The following is a 16,833-nucleotide window of genomic DNA, read 5'->3' on the forward strand; positions in this document are numbered from 1 at the left end:
AATGACAAGTCTCTTCATGAACCATGATTAAGTTCCATGTCTTTCCATAAACCATGGTTTTGAATGACAGGAGAGGAGACCAATTTGTTTCCATTTCTGTTAGTAAGACATGTGTCAAAAAATCATGGATGAAGAGTTCAAAGTACAAAAGTTATTTGTTCTGTTCATGGATTTCAAGTTTCAGAACTATAATTGCCAAGGAAGGGTGTTATGTCAGACCATCAACCAGCTTTCTACTTTATTGACAACAAAATAATGGCTAATCTAACATCCAAACAAGGATAGATGCTCATGAGCTCATGAGTCATGCCCATGCATGCAAGTGTTCCCTCTAGTTCAACTACAACTTCAACACATCTTGGTTATACATCAATTTGGTTTTTATTTTAAATTTTCTATTTTATGAGTATAAAATGAGCAAAAGCTCTGCTGAACCCTGTCACTATTGAAGTTTGATTTCCACTGAAATTCTTGTGTGACACTCATCAAATTGAGGGGTGGAAGATTAATATGTAGAAACAAGAGGAAGACTTCTTCAGTCCTGGGACTGAACCCCACCTTCACCCCACCCCACCAAAAAATAAAAAAATAAAAAACAAGAAGTTTGCCTAGAAAGGAAACGAAATACCTCATGATACTATTTATAGTCACTAAGACGAATAATGATCTGGAATTAGAATTAAGCATTTAATGAGAAAACACAAATCCAGTCTATATGGTAAAGCTGAATTCCAAATCATAGTCGTATTTAACAAGTCCGTTCTTATAACTTAAACTTTGGAATAGATTTTTATAAGCATCAATAAGTGACTTCAAGAGATAATGAACACAAAATACACCCAAAGAAATAAAAAAAAAAAAAAACATACTAGAGCTCAAGTTGCCAAAGCTCCAACAAACTAGACCAAGGACCAACTAAAATACCCTCTTACCCCTGAGTCCAGCCACCTCCTTCAAAACCAAACATCGGCAAGCAACATCCCTCTCTTAATCCTCCCCCTTGAAACCTTCCTCCAGTCCATCATCTTCTTCATTCCAAACCTTTCCCCCTCCCCCAATTACGACTTTTTTTCAACCTCTCTTCTCTCTTTTTCCTATCAAACTCCTCAAAGGCTTTCCAAGCAAACCCCTCACCACCCCAAAAAAACAAACCAAGCTTCTTGCCAACCTCTACATCTCTTTTGACAATTTTCTCAGTAGGTAAAGTTCCTGTCCTTCTTTCCTTTTTATTTTTTCAGAATTTGGAACCACCACATCTTCAATAGGAACGAACCCTACTACATCTTTCTCAATTTCTTGCTGAAAGTCCCTCATGTGAGACTCATATCTGAGATGAACCTGAGACTCAACCCCACCTTCATTATCAAGAGTCAGCGCAACTTTCTTCATGCCTTTTCTCTTGTACACCTTGAAATTTATTCTAGGTCCCATCCCCACAACCCAAGCTTAAGATGACAGAAAATTCTAGTGATATGAACAATTTAGGGATTTCTTAAACACCGAGATTTCTTATTAGCTGATGAAGCGCGATCCGGCCGGTCTTAGCTGTCAACGACCTTGCTTCTGAACTGAATAGCAGGGAACTTGAAACGGAGGAGATGAGGAAGCTCCGGGGGGGAACCCGGTGTAACGGCTCCGAACATTAAGTTAGAATCCTTCAAAAGCAAGATAAAATCAGATAGCGCAAAGTTTGCATACCTTGTTTGTTGGGGGCAGGGGGCTCTTATAATCACTTCGCGCACTCGCTCCAAGGCCCTTGTCAGGTCGGGTATGATTACCCTTGCGCTTGTCAATTCGGCCGTCGTCCTTTCTGCTGGGACAGAACCGTCACTGCCTAACCGTCTCTCTAACTGGAGATGGCGGTGTCAGTGGCGGTGGCAGGTGGCCGTTTAGAGTGCGGCCGCCAAGCGTCGGATCCCAAGTCAGTCAGGTGCGGCGCCCTCGGGCACGGACTTCCTCAGTGTCAGGCATGGTATGACTTGTTTGGTTTTGGTGCCCAGAAGGTGATGCGGAGTGGTGAGCGAGGAGAAGTCTTGAGTTCGGAGGTATCTATGGGGTAGGTCAGTTCGACGAGGTGTATCCCGAACTGTTACAAGGTAGGCCAGTTCGACGAGGTGTATCCCGAACTGTTACAAGGTAGGCCAGTTCGGCGAAGTATACCCCGAGCTGTTACAAGGTTGGCAAGTTCGGCGAGGTATATCTCGAACTGAAGGTAGGCCAGTTCGGATTACTCTGGTTTTGAGCCAAGGGTGAGTTTGGGCCCCCCGTAAGGAGTTTTGTCCGCTGGTATCCCCTTGTTCACGCCTTAGGCTTGGCCTTTTTGCCGAGCTGTTGTTTCTGCCACGTGTCGCATAACTGTGAGGTCGGGCCAAATCTTCCTTCATTAATTGCCCCCCACTCCTCGCGCCAAGGGTCTTGCCCTGGTGCGGGGAGTTTCGTGAGGTAGTAGGTGGATTTGTCCCGTCCTTCGAATATTGACTGCGCGAGTTGCTTTTGCTAGGGTTCTTCGGTTTCTGAGAAGGCTGGAAATGTGCCTACTCATAAATGCTGATGGTTGTGACAGCGCGCGTTTTAAATTTCAAAAATTCGCGCCGCTGGGACGTGACAGCGGGTCATTCAAACTTGAAAAAAGCGCACCACTTCTATACGTGCGCGGGCGGCTATCAGGGAGACGTGCGGCGCAGTCAGTTTCAGAAAGACGCGTGTCGGCGCGACGTCGGTTTCAAGAAGGCGTGCGCTGACGTTTCGCTCTTTTCGGAAAGACGTGCGCCAATCACGTCTCGACCTTATGGGACGTGCGGTCAGCGCAAACGTGGGCCGTCGAATCGTCTTTGATCTGCACGGTCGGTTCTTGGTTACTGTAGCAATAAATAGTGGGGGACCCCAGTCGATTTGTCACTTCTGCGGTTTGTCTATTGAGCTCGCGTCCAAGTTTTTTTTTTCAGCTCGCGTCTAGGCTGGTTACATAGCCTTCAAGGTTTTTTGGCTTGTTCCCGTCTCCGGAGCCTTCAAAACTTTCTTCCGGTGAGTACCTTCCTGAATCCACCTCTTTTCCTCAATGTCTATCTTTGATAGCTCAGACGACTCTTCAAGTAGGACTGACGTAGGTTCTACAAACCGAGCCGTATCCCCCGACTGCCTCAGCGATCCTGAGGTGGAACTCGAGGACTATGAACTAGTAGGCCGAGCTGCTTCGGGCAGTTTGGCGTCTACCTCTCGCCGAGGTCGGATGCTAGACAGGTTTGGTCCCTCGACCATCACGCCTGAGGGGCTTCAATCTATACTTATGTCTTACAACCTTCCAGGGGGGTATACATATTTTATTCCTTCGGGTAGCTTTCCTTGGGAACACGGTCCTGATGAGATCGTGATTTTTCGAGAGCAGCTCGCTGCGGGGTTGCGACTTCCTTTCCACCCCCTTCTCGTCGAAGTCATAAACCACTTCGGTGTCACCATTAGCCAACTTCATCCGAACTTTATTCGGAACCTGGTGGGGACAGTTTCCCTTTTTGCGAGCAGAATTTCCCCTTAGACTTAGAGATATTCTCCTCCATCTTGATGCTCAAGAGACAGGCGGGTTCTCTTCCTGGGGGAAGACGGGCGTATTACCTTTCTCCTTGCCAGGGCTTTAAGCTTCTGCACGATCTTCCTAATAAGGTCCCGGCGTGGAAGCGGGACTACTTCGGTGTGCGAAGTGCACAAGGATGGCCCTTTCAGATCGGGTGGGGTGAGGCCGCTCTTGATTCAGGTGTTACTCTCGATAAAGAGACGGTGAAGGGCCTCCGGCAATGGGCATGGCAAGGTTTAAAGTGCCATCACTACTTAACGAAGGCCAAGCTTATTGCGGTCGGCCTGAGTTCGGGTAGGTTTCTAGCTATGCGGTTTTTTGCTTGCTTTGTTCTTTCATTTTTTCTGATGTCGAACACGTTTCTGCAAGTGTGATGGACGCGGAGAGAACTCGTGGGGGGCGTCTGTTCCAAGGTATGAAGAGGAGGAAGCGGGTCGCCAAGCAAACTCGTACCGAGCTGCCCCTGGATGAGGAGCCCCAAGTTCCAGACCACACGCTGGAGGATCTGCACAGGAAGCCCGAGGTGACTCCACCGATGCATGAAACTGCCGGGGCGCCTTACGCTGAGACCACTCATACGGGCGCTCCTGCATACTCAAGTACTCCTGCTCACTCTGGGTCCGCTCATACGCGGGCTGGGCCCTCGGGTTTGGGAGCTCAAGGGGAGTTCAGGAGCGTGTTGACGCCGAAATACACTCTTCAGAAGAGTAGGGAGGCTACTTTCCCTGAGGAGATCGCGGCGTGGACCGATCTTCCTTTGAATCAGGTCGCCTGTCGCGCCGTAACACATGCTATGGTGGTAAGTTAGATTCCGTCTGCCTTTTTCATTTTTTGTCACTTTTGCTGTTATTGCTCATTTGTTTCTTTTGGTAGGTGAATTCTTTGATTCATGCCTTAGCAGCCCAAGTGGAGAGGAGCTCGCGACAGGCGCGAGCTGCTGAGGCTGCCGCCCATGCTGCTGAAGAAGCTTTCCGTGCTGCAGAGGCGAATATCCGAGTTACTGAGGCGGCCGCTTATGCTGCCGAAGAGGCTGCTCGCATTGCAATGGCCAGGCAGGTAAGGTCTCAGCGTGACGCCGAGGCCATGGGGGTAGTTGTCAAGCACATGGCGGACTTGAAGTTGGATTTGCAGCATCAAGTCGAATGTCTTCAGGAGGACATCAGGGAGAGAACACAGATTTTTTCCCAAGGCATTGAAGACGCCAAGAAGAAGGCCGTTGAAGACTACATTGCCTCTCCGCGTTTTGACGATCTGATGGTGGATTCTTACAGAAGGGGGTTCAAACTGAGCAAGTGGATGATCTGGAACACGTACCCCGATCTCGATGTTAGTGCCATATCCACTTCGCGTATAACTCCGGAGATGGCCAATGCTGCCGATGGCGATCCGGACTCTGAAGGAGAGGCAGGGCCTTCGAGTGTTGTTGAAGTGCCTTCTGATGGCGAAGAAGTAGCTCCGAGCATGTAAAGATAATCTCTTTTTTTTTTTTTTGTTAAGTCCCTTTCGGCAGCATTGGCCATCTCCGGAGTTATACGCGAAGTGGATATGGCACTAACATCGAGATCGGGGTACGTGTTCCAGATCATCCACTTGCTCAGTTTGAACCCCCTTCTGTAAGAATCCACCATCAGATCGTCAAAACGCGGAGAGGCAATGTAGTCTTCAACGGCCTTCTTCTTGGCGTCTTCAATGCCTTGGGAAAAAATCTGTGTTCTCTCCCTGATGTCCTCCTGAAGACATTCGACTTGATGCTGCAAATCCAACTTCAAGTTCGCCATGTGCTTGACAACTACCCCCATGGCCTCGGCGTCACGCTGAGACCTTACCTGCCTGGCCATTGCAATGCGAGCAGCCTCTTCGGCAGCATAAGCGGCCGCCTCAGTAACTCGGATATTCGCCTCTGCAGCACGGAAAGCTTCTTCAGCAGCATGGGCGGCAGCCTCAGCAGCTCGCGCCTGTCGCGAGCTCCTCTCCACTTGGGCTGCTAAGGAATGAATCAAAGAATTCACCTACCAAAAGAAACAAATGAGCAATAACAGCAAAAGTGACAAAAAATGAAAAAGGCAGACGGAATCTAACTTACCACCATAGCATGTGTTACGGCGCGACAGGCGACCTGATTCAAAGGAAGATCGGTCCACGCCGCGATCTCCTCAGGGAAAGTAGCCTCCCTACTCTTCTGAAGAGTGTATTTCGGCGTCAACACGCTCCTGAACTCCCCTTGAGCTCCCAAACCCGAGGGCCCAGCCCGCGTATGAGCGGACCCAGAGTGAGCAGGAGTACTTGAGTATGCAGGAGCGCCCGTATGAGTGGTCTCAGCGTAAGGCGCCCCGGCAGTTTCATGCATCGGTGGAGTCACCTCGGGCTTCCTGTGCAGATCCTCCAGCGTGTGGTCTGGAACTTGGGGCTCCTCATCCAGGGGCAGCTCGGTACGAGTTTGCTTGGCGACCCGCTTCCTCCTCTTCATACCTTGGAACAGACGCCCCCCACGAGTTCTCTCCGCGTCCATCACACTTGCAGAAACGTGTTCGACATCAGAAAAAATGAAAGAACAAAGCAAGCAAAAAACCGCATAGCTAGAAACCTACCCGAACTCAGGCCGACCGCAATAAGCTTGGCCTTCGTTAAGTAGTGATGGCACTTTAAACCTTGCCATGCCCATTGCCGGAGGCCCTTCACCGTCTCTTTATCGAGAGTAACACCTGAATCAAGAGCGGCCTCACCCCACCCGATCTGAAAGGGCCATCCTTGTGCACTTCGCACACCGAAGTAGTCCCGCTTCCACGCCGGGACCTTATTAGGAAGATCGTGCAGAAGCTTAAAGCCCTGGCAAGGAGAAAGGTAATACGCCCGTCTTCCCCCAGGAAGAGAACCCGCCTGTCTCTTGAGCATCAAGATGGAGGAGAATATCTCTAAGTCTAAGGGGAAATTCTGCTCGCAAAAAGGGAAACTGTCCCCACCAGGTTCCGAATAAAGTTCGGATGAAGTTGGCTAATGGTGACACCGAAGTGGTTTATGACTTCGACGAGAAGGGGGTGGAAAGGAAGTCGCAACCCCGCAGCGAGCTGCTCTCGAAAAATCACGATCTCATCAGGACCGTGTTCCCAAGGAAAGCTACCCGAAGGAATAAAATATGTATACCCCCCTGGAAGGTTGTAAGACATAAGTATAGATTGAAGCCCCTCAGGCGTGATGGTCGAGGGACCAAACCTGTCTAGCATCCGACCTCGGCGAGAGGTAGACGCCAAACTGCCCGAAGCAGCTCGGCCTACTAGTTCATAGTCCTCGAGTTCCACCTCAGGATCGCTGAGGCAGTCGGGGGATACGGCTCGGTTTGTAGAACCTACGTCAGTCCTACTTGAAGAGTCGTCTGAGCTATCAAAGATAGACATTGAGGAAAAGAGGTGGATTCAGGAAGGTACTCACCGGAAGAAAGTTTTGAAGGCTCCGGAGACGGGAACAAGCCAAAAAACCTTGAAGGCTATGTAACCAGCCTAGACGCGAGCTGAAAAAAAAAACTTGGACGCGAGCTCAATAGACAAACCGCAGAAGTGACAAATCGACTGGGGTCCCCCACTATTTATTGCTACAGTAACCAAGAACCGACCGTGCAGATCAAAGACGATTCGACGGCCCACGTTTGCGCTGACCGCACGTCCCATAAGGTCGAGACGTGATTGGCGCACGTCTTTCCGAAAAGAGCGAAACGTCAGCGCACGCCTTCTTGAAACCGACGTCGCGCCGACACGCGTCTTTCTGAAACTGACTGCGCCGCACGTCTCCCTGATAGCCGCCCGCGCACGTATAGAAGTGGTGCGCTTTTTTCAAGTTTGAATGACCCGCTGTCACGTCCCAGCGGCGCGAATTTTTGAAATTTAAAACGCGCGCTGTCACAACCATCAGCATTTATGAGTAGGCACATTTCCAGCCTTCTCGGAAACCGAAGAACCCTAGCAAAAGCAACTCGCGCAGTCAATATTCGAAGGACGGGACAAATCCACCTACTACCTCGCGAAACTCCCCGCACCAGGGCAAGACCCTTGGCGCGAGGAGTGGGGGGCAATTAATGAAGGAAGATTTGGCCCGACCTCACAGTTATGCGACACGTGGCAGAAACAACAGCTCGGCAAAAAGGCCAAGCCTAAGGCGTGAACAAGGGGATACCAGCGGACAAAACTCCCTACGGGGGGCCCAAACTCACCCTTGGCTCAAAACCAGAGTAATCCGAACTGGCCTACCTTCAGTTCGAGATATACCTCGCCGAACTGGCCAACCTTGTAACAGCTCGGGGTATACTTCGCCGAACTGGCCTACCTTGTAACAGTTCGGGATACACCTCGTCGAACTGGCCTACCTTGTAACAGTTCGGGATACACCTCGTCGAACTGACCTACCCCATAGATACCTCCGAACTCAAGACTTCTCCTCGCTCACCACTCCGCATCACCTTTTGGGCACCAAAACCAAACAAGTCATACCATGCCTGACACTGAGGAAGTCCGTGCCCGAGGGCGCCGCACCTGACTGACTTGGGATCCGACGCTTGGCGGTCGCACTCTAAACGGCCACCTGCCACCGCCACTGACACCGCCATCTCCAGTTAGAGAGACGGTTAGGCAGTGATGGTTCTGTCCCAGCAGAAAGGACGATGGCCGAATTGAGAAGCGCAAGGGTAATCATACCCGACCTGACAAGGGCCTCAGAGCGAGTGCGCGAAGTGATTATAAGAGCCCCCTGCCCCCAACAAACAAGTTATTCAAATTTTGCGCTATCTGATTTTATCTTGATTTTGAAGGATTCTAACTTAATGTTCGGAGCCGTTACACCGGCTCTTACCGGATCGAATTCGGATTCAAATCGGACCTGACCCGGTTTATTTATTTGTAATCCTACCAAATCACATTCGTTATGTCGCGCTGCGCTGAAACAACGAAATCATGGGCGTTGATGTACTGAAATGACCCCGCCTTGAATTAGATGAACTGATATTTTGGTGGGCCACTGCAGTACATCAAAGGCCCTGATTATCGTAGCAAAAGTGACTATTTTTTTACACGTGTTCTACTGAGCTGAGAAGAATTTCGTGGGTTGCCTTCACGGGCACAGTGCACCACACACCTCAGGATGACGTGTGAAAACCAGGATGTACGTACTGGTTTACTTTCGAGATCGGAAAATGGAGGGAGGGGGAGAGAGATGATCGAAAAGAGGAAAAGCATTAAAGCAGACAGTGAACGCAAAGGAACCCTAAAAATTTTCTGAAGATAGTCAGATAGACCGGAATCAGAACCCTAGCTTGATAGTTTTGCATCACAAATCATCTTATCTCTCTCTCCAAATTCATTTGATTTGAGAAAAGGAAAAGCAATTAGATTCTTTATTTCTGCAAGAGACTGAAATTCTACCTTGATGAATTCACAGAGTGGTTTTCTTAATGGAGATTTGACCTTGATTCGCCATTTATAACATGTAAAGGTACGATTCTTGCGAACTGGAACAGAAACCTTAAAAATTTAGCTTTGATCTTGTTCCCCCTGGACATATCCAGAGACATCAAGAACGAAACACGCATCGGACCGAGGTTAGATTACTGTTGTCCTAATTGCAAGAAAAATATAAGATCCAACAGATCTGTAGCTCAATCTTGCGTTATCGTTGTTTAAATGTTGAACCCTTTTGAATTTAACTTTCTTTTGAGCTGGAAAAATAAGAATTTGGGGCTTATATGGCCTGTCTTAGGTTTGATCTCTCAGCTGACTCGAGTTGACGGTTTGCAAGGTGAACGATTAGAGGTTCTTTAAGCTGGAAAATGTGAACTCTGTGCTAAGGTCTCAAAAAGAAATAACTGTTCGTCAACTGTATGACGGGTGATGCAGTAACACAAAGATTTATGAGTTCTGTTGGAGGATCAGGGTTGTGTTTTTTGAACTGTGAATTATGTCGACGTTTTTAAGCTGCTGAACTCGAGAGTGAGGTGTTTTCTTTGACTTGTTCTTCTACCTTGGACAAACTAGCAAAGCACTCTAGCTTATTTGTTACAGACTTATAGGCCGGGTTTTCCCCCATATCTATAAACATGCGTGCTAGGCGCAGGAGCCCCGCCACTGGGGGTAGGTCTAGTTCAATGGGAATGGGGCTGGCTGCATCTCGAATCTCGCCGGAAGGTTCAATAAGAGGTCATGGAATGTACAGCTCAGAGTACAGGAGCTACAACCGTGGTTTTGGACGTGGCCCTCCTAAGACTTACCCCCCACCACAACCACCTCGCCGAGGTGACATTTTCATGGAAGCTGGTAGGCTTGCAGTGGAATATTTAATTTCTCAGGGCTTACTACCTCCTAATGTACTTCCAGGAAAGTGGCAGAATGGTAGTTTGAAGAATCAGGTAGGGGACTTTGCTGAGTTCAGGCAGCAGGATAGAGAAAACATGAACCTTCCTCCTGAAGGCCGAATGTCAGCACTTGCCCGCTTAGGGAATGTTGTTCCTGACGGTGGTTCTAGCAGGAGGAGGTTTGTGGATGACTTCCATTCAACAGGAACGAGAAGCCATTTGAGAGGAAGGAGGAGGGTGGGTTCTTTTAGGGGTTATGGCTCTGATTGGAGCAGAGAAAATGGGAGGAGTGGTTCATTTTTGGAGAGAGCTAAATCCTTTTCTGAAATGGAGGAGGGGGAGGATGCTGGATATCATGAAGAGCGGCGAGCTGGCACAGATGTTGGTAGTGGGATGTCAAAGGTCGCCTCCGGTGAGTTTCCATTGAGAGGTGATACTGGTGGTGATTCAGAATCTGAACTAGAAAGTTATGAGTTTCCTGATGACACGTGTTCCAGGCCAAATTCTTCTAGCACTAGAAAAGATCTACCTCCTGAGACAGATGGTGAGAATTCCAAGGGATCTAATGATTCTAGAATGTTGGGTCCTGAGAATGAAGAGGTGAAGAATGACACTGGTGATGATGAACAGGAGAAACAAGGTAGTGCAGATGAAAACTCCATGCAAGGTTGCTTAGTAGAAGGCGATTCTGTGAACAAGAATGGCAGTGATTCAGTGAACAAGAATGGTAATTATTTGCTAAAGCTATGCAACTTTGCTAAAGTGCCCACCAAGACCCGCTCATCCTTGGCATGTAAGCCCTTGAAGGTGGATCCAGTTCCCACAACCGATGAGCAAGTGGTGTCTGATATTGCAACTTCAAAAAGTCCTCAAATCCTCATGGAGGAAGGCTCAGTTGAAGGCACATTGAATGATGCATTACCAAATCAAAATGATGGTTCTGCTTCAGCATGCCCTGAATCTGATATTCCCAAGGCTACATCTGTGCAATCCATGGAGGATGCTCGAGACCGGAATCCTGCATTTTCTGTAGATAGGAGTAAATACACAAGGTCTCAATCTTTCCCTGAGATACCTTTTATGTATCAAGAAGAACAAAGCCAGGGCCCACCAGGGTTCGGAAGATGCAGCTCTATGGATAATGAGAGAGGTGAGAAAAGAACTATACAACATGATGACCTTAAAGAAGGAGTTAAGAAACCTAGAGAATGGCATTCACCAATTGTTAAACAATCCAATGAGTACTTCCATCAACATAACCCTAGAACCCAGCAATCAAGTACACCTGATGGGGATCTCTCATCTGATGATGATGTGGTAGAGGTAGTCCATCAAGAGGGGTTGGTTAGTGCTGTACGGCATGAAGATAGGAAACCTAGAGAATTGTCTTCTTCCATTGTTACACAGGCCAATGAGTACTACAATTTTCAAAACTTAAGGGCAAAACAACCTAATATACTTGAAGAGAGTTCTTCAGTTGATGATTATGTGGTAGAGGTGGTAAACCAACAGAGGTTTGTGAATGCTCTGCCACATGAGGACATGAGGCAGGGAGCCAAAAAACCTGGAGAATGGTCTCAATCTTTTGTCACACAGTACTTCCATCTTCATAACTTCAGAGCAAAGCAATCAAGTACACCTGAGGAGAGGCCTTCACCTGATGATGATGTGATAGAAGTTGTCAGTCAAGAGAGGCTGGTTAGAACTGATCTGTTGCCAAAAGGTGGAGCTGAAAAGGGCATTGAATTTAGAGAGGAGAAGCAGCTTTTTCCAAGTTCATTTAAAATTTGTGACCTTAACCTTATGGAGACTTCTGATATGGCAGAGAATCATGATGATGATCCAGTTCTTAGTTTTCCCTCTACCTTGGATGGCAAAAGTGAAGTATCAGTGGATGTCGATTTGTCAATAAGCAGTAACTGTAACCGGCCTGATGACTTTGACCGATGTCTGGCTGATGACAAAGAAGTTGTGATAGATGATGCAGCAAATGAAGTTGCAAAAGAAGACAAGACCTTTAACACTTCACAGAGAGAGTAAGCTTTTCCGACCACATTAATTGATTATCGTGTTGCTTCAGATTATTATCCTGTTCGAAACCATCAAGAAAAACTAGGGGTGATCATATCTAGCATGGCCCTACTAGGTTTTATGTTCAGGCTTCGCATTGGAAGGGTATTATACTGAAGAGCTTTGACCAATCAACACCCCCTGATATGAATTTTGATGGATACCACCAGTTGATTGGTTTCCAGTTTTTTGATACCGGTTGATTGGTTAGCAGTTTTTTAGATATCACATCTTTCCGGTTTTATAGTCAGATTCATATATATATATATATATATAATATGTCAAATAATGTAAAATGTTATATATAATGTTATATATATATATATATATATATATAATATGCCATATATGTTATATATATAATTATATATATATATATATAATATGCCATATATGTTATATATATAAATATATATATATATATATATATATATTTAAATATAATGCATTTACAATTATAGGCCCAAAGCCTGGCCTGGCCTGGCCCAGCCCATTATCACCCCTAAACAAAACAAAGAAACTAAGGTTAATAGACAAAATAATATGCTGTTAAATATTGATAAAAAAATGCTGTTAAATTATCAAAAGAAAAAAAATGCTGTGAAGTCCTGTAGGCTTTAAGGCTGTTTTTGGTTTGAAAGAAAAGTTAGGGAAACATATACAAACCTTGTATGGGTTTCCCTACCTTTCCCTACCTTTTCTTTCAAACCAAACACAGCATAAGAACTAAAACTACAAATAGAATAAGTTCAAATAAAACTTATACTTACGAAATGTGCAAATGATTCAAATAGATCAACCAAGTAATCTATTACACAGAAAAATTGAGATTCAATATCACATACTAAATAAATTTAAGTTGGCTCAATGTGGTCATCATCTTCATTAGATCATCAGATGTGTGATAGTAGCTCTGCGTATCTGCAATATTGTTGCAAACTAATCATATTTTAGGGTCTGTTTGGTTCACAGTTGGAATCAGAATCGGAATCGGAATGGTCTATTCCCATACTGTTTGGTTCAGACAGGAATGGGAATGAGAATTGAAATAAGTAGGAATGGGATTTCATTCCCAAGGGAGGGGTAGGGAATGGCCATTCCAGTAAGAATGGGAGTGGGATTCTGATTCCGCACAACCAAACAGTTGGAATCGGAATAGCCCATTCCGATTCCAATTCCAGACACCTATTCCTGCAAACCAAATGGGGTCTTAGTACTATCTACATTCCAGTAATATTTTGTGTTGGTACCTATGCAAATGGAAATATATTGTGGAAATATGTCAACATTTTAAACCATGATAGTTGCATTAGATTCTATTGCAAATATGGCAATCCCAGTGTTTTAAAAGCGCAAGGCGCAGGGGTCAATTTGCACCTGAGGCGCAAGGCGAGGCACACGCCTTTTTGATGCAAGGCGCAAAAATAAAAAAAATGCTAAAAACTAAAGAAAAAGTCAGAAAATTCAAAAAAATGCCAAAAAAATTCAAAAAAAAATATTAAAAAAAATATAAACTACAATTTTAAATAATGTTTTAAAAAACCTATTATCTAAAATTAAAATACATAAACATAAGATGTAAAGCATATTCAAATGAGAATTTAAAAATAAAATCAAACATATAAAACATTTTCAAGCATGTAAACCCTATAATTTCTTTTTTCACTCAATTGCAGTACTTCACATAGCTAATGTAATGTAAAACATATTACATTCCTGATTCTACGAGCCGGCTTTGTGCCAGGCGTATGCCTTTTGAAAGGGCTACTACGCTTAGGACCTAGGCGAGGCACATACCCTGAAATGCGCCTCGCCTGTGCGCCAAGGCGCAATCACTGGGAAATCCTATTTAAATTGGTTTATTCTATGCAAGAACTATGCTGGTATGGTTCATTTGGCTTCATAGTTTATAGTTTTGTCCTAAATGTTAAATCATTCAATAATACAGGACTGCAACTGTATATCCCAGCCTGGAAAGATTTCCAAACCACACAGAGAATGCTGGTGATCTTCCTGATGTACAGGATGGTTATGGTCTCATGATCTCTGAACTGCTAGGAAATGATATGCCAAATTGTTCGTCAGTACCAACAGATATTACCGCTCTGCATACTGAAATGGGTCTTCATAATGGAGAGGTATCACCTGAAACTGATACATACAGTTGGTAGTTTGATTGTTCAATGTTGGTCATCCAATCATTGTATTGCATTGATATGTTTTTCATTTTTTAAAAGCATTGATTTGATCTTAGTAGTCTACAAATTATTCATTGTTTCTTATTGATCATGTATTTCAGGGGATTCTTGGAGAAGATGATCAAATATATCTATCTCTTGGAGAAATACCAATAAGTATGCCAGATATTTAGTTGAATGGTATTATTGTTTTCTTTTAAATCTACTAGTTTCATGGTTGATCTAACTAGTAGAATCTATAAGCAGTTCACCATTTAATGAAATTATGAGATTTCTATTATGTAATTATGAATGTAATGCTGAAAAGAGAGCCACATATACCTCAGAATCCTGAGATTTCTATTATGTAAAAAAAAACCCTCAGAACCAAGGCATCAATGAAAATCTCCAGTTACTTCAAGAAGATGATCTAGTTACATACATAAATTGAAGCATAAGAGAAAAAGAAGAAGAGAAGAATGCTATTTTGGTCATATCTGCTTTCTTTTTTCGATTGGAAACGGCAACTTTCATTAAAATAACAGTTAGATACAAAAGTGTCAACCACTCATAGCATGAGAGTTGGTCTTATCTACTTGGATTACAAAAACAGCAAAAATGACGTATTATTCAGCAAGAAAAAAAAGAGAAAAGAAAGAATGAGAGGAATAATGGATGAGAAGCAAAAAGTCTACCTACTGTCCGTTCCTCATCTATTTATAATAAAGAATAAAGTGTACAATGCCAAAAATACCCTTGGTTGCCTAAAGTAAATAAAGGCAACATGGTCAGCAGTAAAAGAAGTTTCGGACTTCCACTGAGGGAATGCTTATATGGATCATGCCATTAAGGGCATGTTGTATAAAATGAGTTGTCCAATTATGAGAAAAGGATTTGGGAAAATGCTAATTACAAGATCGAAGGATATCAGGGAAAAAGGACATCAGATTTTATGATCCGGGTAGAACTTTCTATACCGTTTGGGTGTTGAATGAACTCAACTCAAAGTAGGGTACCCAAGCATGCATACAGTGAAGGCCTGGTCAAAGGCTACATTGCTAGCTATCATGGAACCTTTGGACAGTAGCCTATGTAGTCACAGGCAGTGGTGTTTATTGGCACTGGCTAGTTTGGTGAAGTTTTAGCCCGTCTCCCAAACTCATATCAATACTGTCAATGCATCATGGCTTTTAGCTGTGATCTTCAACTTAAGCCATTGGGTTCTTTAATAATTACTTACATTTGTTTGTATTCTTTAATAATTGCTTATTAGTTTATATTAGGCTCTTGATGCTTTCACAATACGCAGTTTAGGCTTTACTTTTTTTTTTTTGTAATTTAAACCAGTTTCTTCATTTATAAGAATTTGACCTTTTAATTATTGGTGTAGATTTTTGATTTGCCTATTCTTAAGTGTCTCAGATTTTTGTTTTTGTTTTTTTTTTTGTAGGTTTTATAGGGGTCTGGGAACAGCCTACACAGGATTATGGGAAGCCCTTTTGAACTATTGTTGATCAAGCTCGTTAACATCCTTCTTGTGTCTTGTGGTTATTCACCGATCTATTGCTTAATTCTAGAACAAGAAAACCTAAATGCTGTAGTATCTTTGATTGTAGTCATAGAGGTCAGTGTTGTTGCAGTATTATCTACTGGCATTGTTTCAGCTTCATGTTTGAGTATTTGATTTTCTTTCTGATGGATAGAAATTGATATTGTTTAAACTTGACCCCTCACATAGAGTATTTCTAAAAGCGTAATCCATGTCTATTTAGATTGTCACTGCCTTACGGAATTTTCTATTGCTACTGCCTCATGAAAAGATAACTGGGATCAACATTGGGTAATGGACTTTTTTGCCTTAAGAAAAGCTTTCAGTATTGGTAGATGCAGAATTGACTAAATCATATGGAGAGTGGTCCTTGGCATTTGGTCCACTTCTTCTTTGGTGAAATCATGGAAACCATAGCCATTTTGAATGCTCGGGTAACATAGATACCTGGGGGCCCAAGCACAATAATAGATAGTCTTGCTAGGTTGGGGATTTGGAAGGTTTTATTGTATAGCAACAGGTCCTTATTTTACTAGCTTTTGTGATAAGAATGAATGCTTGTCCATAATGCTATAGTCTGTTCCCATTCTCTCATACATGGTTTGCAATTTTCCCTGAAACATGGTGAAAATTTTCCATTTCTTTAAAGTGCAAGGTGAAAACATCCTGGAATCAGAAAACTCTCAATATACTAGCTAAATTTCTTTACCTCTCTCCAATATTCAAAAAACTCTTAGTATACTAGCTAAATCAACAATTTATCATATACAAGTATTCTAAGTTCTAACAAAATATTAGGAAAGCTTCACCAGTTTTGCCAAAAATGAAATCAAAACAATTAAGGTGTAGAAAATTCTCCTTCCACATTCTCACAGAGAACTAAGAGAATTTCACTGATTTTTCCAAAATCAATTCAAAATAATCGTGAGGATAATTTCCTTGTTGCCAGGCCATCTACATCTACCATGCTGTTGGCAGACCTTGGTACCCAATTACAATTTGTTCCCATGGTTGCAGTCATCTGTACAATCTCTCTGATGTGATAACAGTGCTGTAGTCACTTGTTCTCTCTTCCTCTACCTCCCTCCTACGGCCTAGATCCACTCCTATCCTGCTGATCACCACTTCCTCGACCTCA

The 16,833-nt window shown here is 44.1% G+C and overlaps 1 protein-coding gene across 2 annotated transcripts; it reads left to right on the plus strand.

Moving 5' to 3' along the window:
• Window positions 1–8,722: 8,722 nt before the first annotated feature.
• On the plus strand, window positions 8,723–15,925 carry LOC148873507 (uncharacterized protein At4g26450-like). 2 transcript variants are annotated; one of them, XM_088966942.1, is made up of 4 exons: window positions 8,723–11,935; window positions 13,918–14,107; window positions 14,269–14,323; window positions 15,597–15,925. In XM_088966942.1, exons 1-4 carry the CDS (start codon window positions 9,645–9,647, stop codon window positions 15,647–15,649), a joined length of 2,589 nt encoding a protein of 862 aa, XP_088823068.1. In that variant the 5' UTR covers window positions 8,723–9,644; the 3' UTR covers window positions 15,650–15,925. The 2 variants fall into 2 exon arrangements, with proteins under 2 accessions (XP_088823068.1, XP_088823069.1); XM_088966943.1 differs by having other exon boundaries at window positions 8,734–11,935; window positions 14,269–14,347.
• Window positions 15,926–16,833: the final 908 nt, after the last annotated feature.

This window comes from Nelumbo lutea, chromosome 1, assembly GCF_056320005.1.
Source record: "Nelumbo lutea isolate HS-2025 chromosome 1, American lotus-T2T, whole genome shotgun sequence".
Lineage (NCBI taxonomy): Eukaryota > Viridiplantae > Streptophyta > Magnoliopsida > Proteales > Nelumbonaceae > Nelumbo > Nelumbo lutea.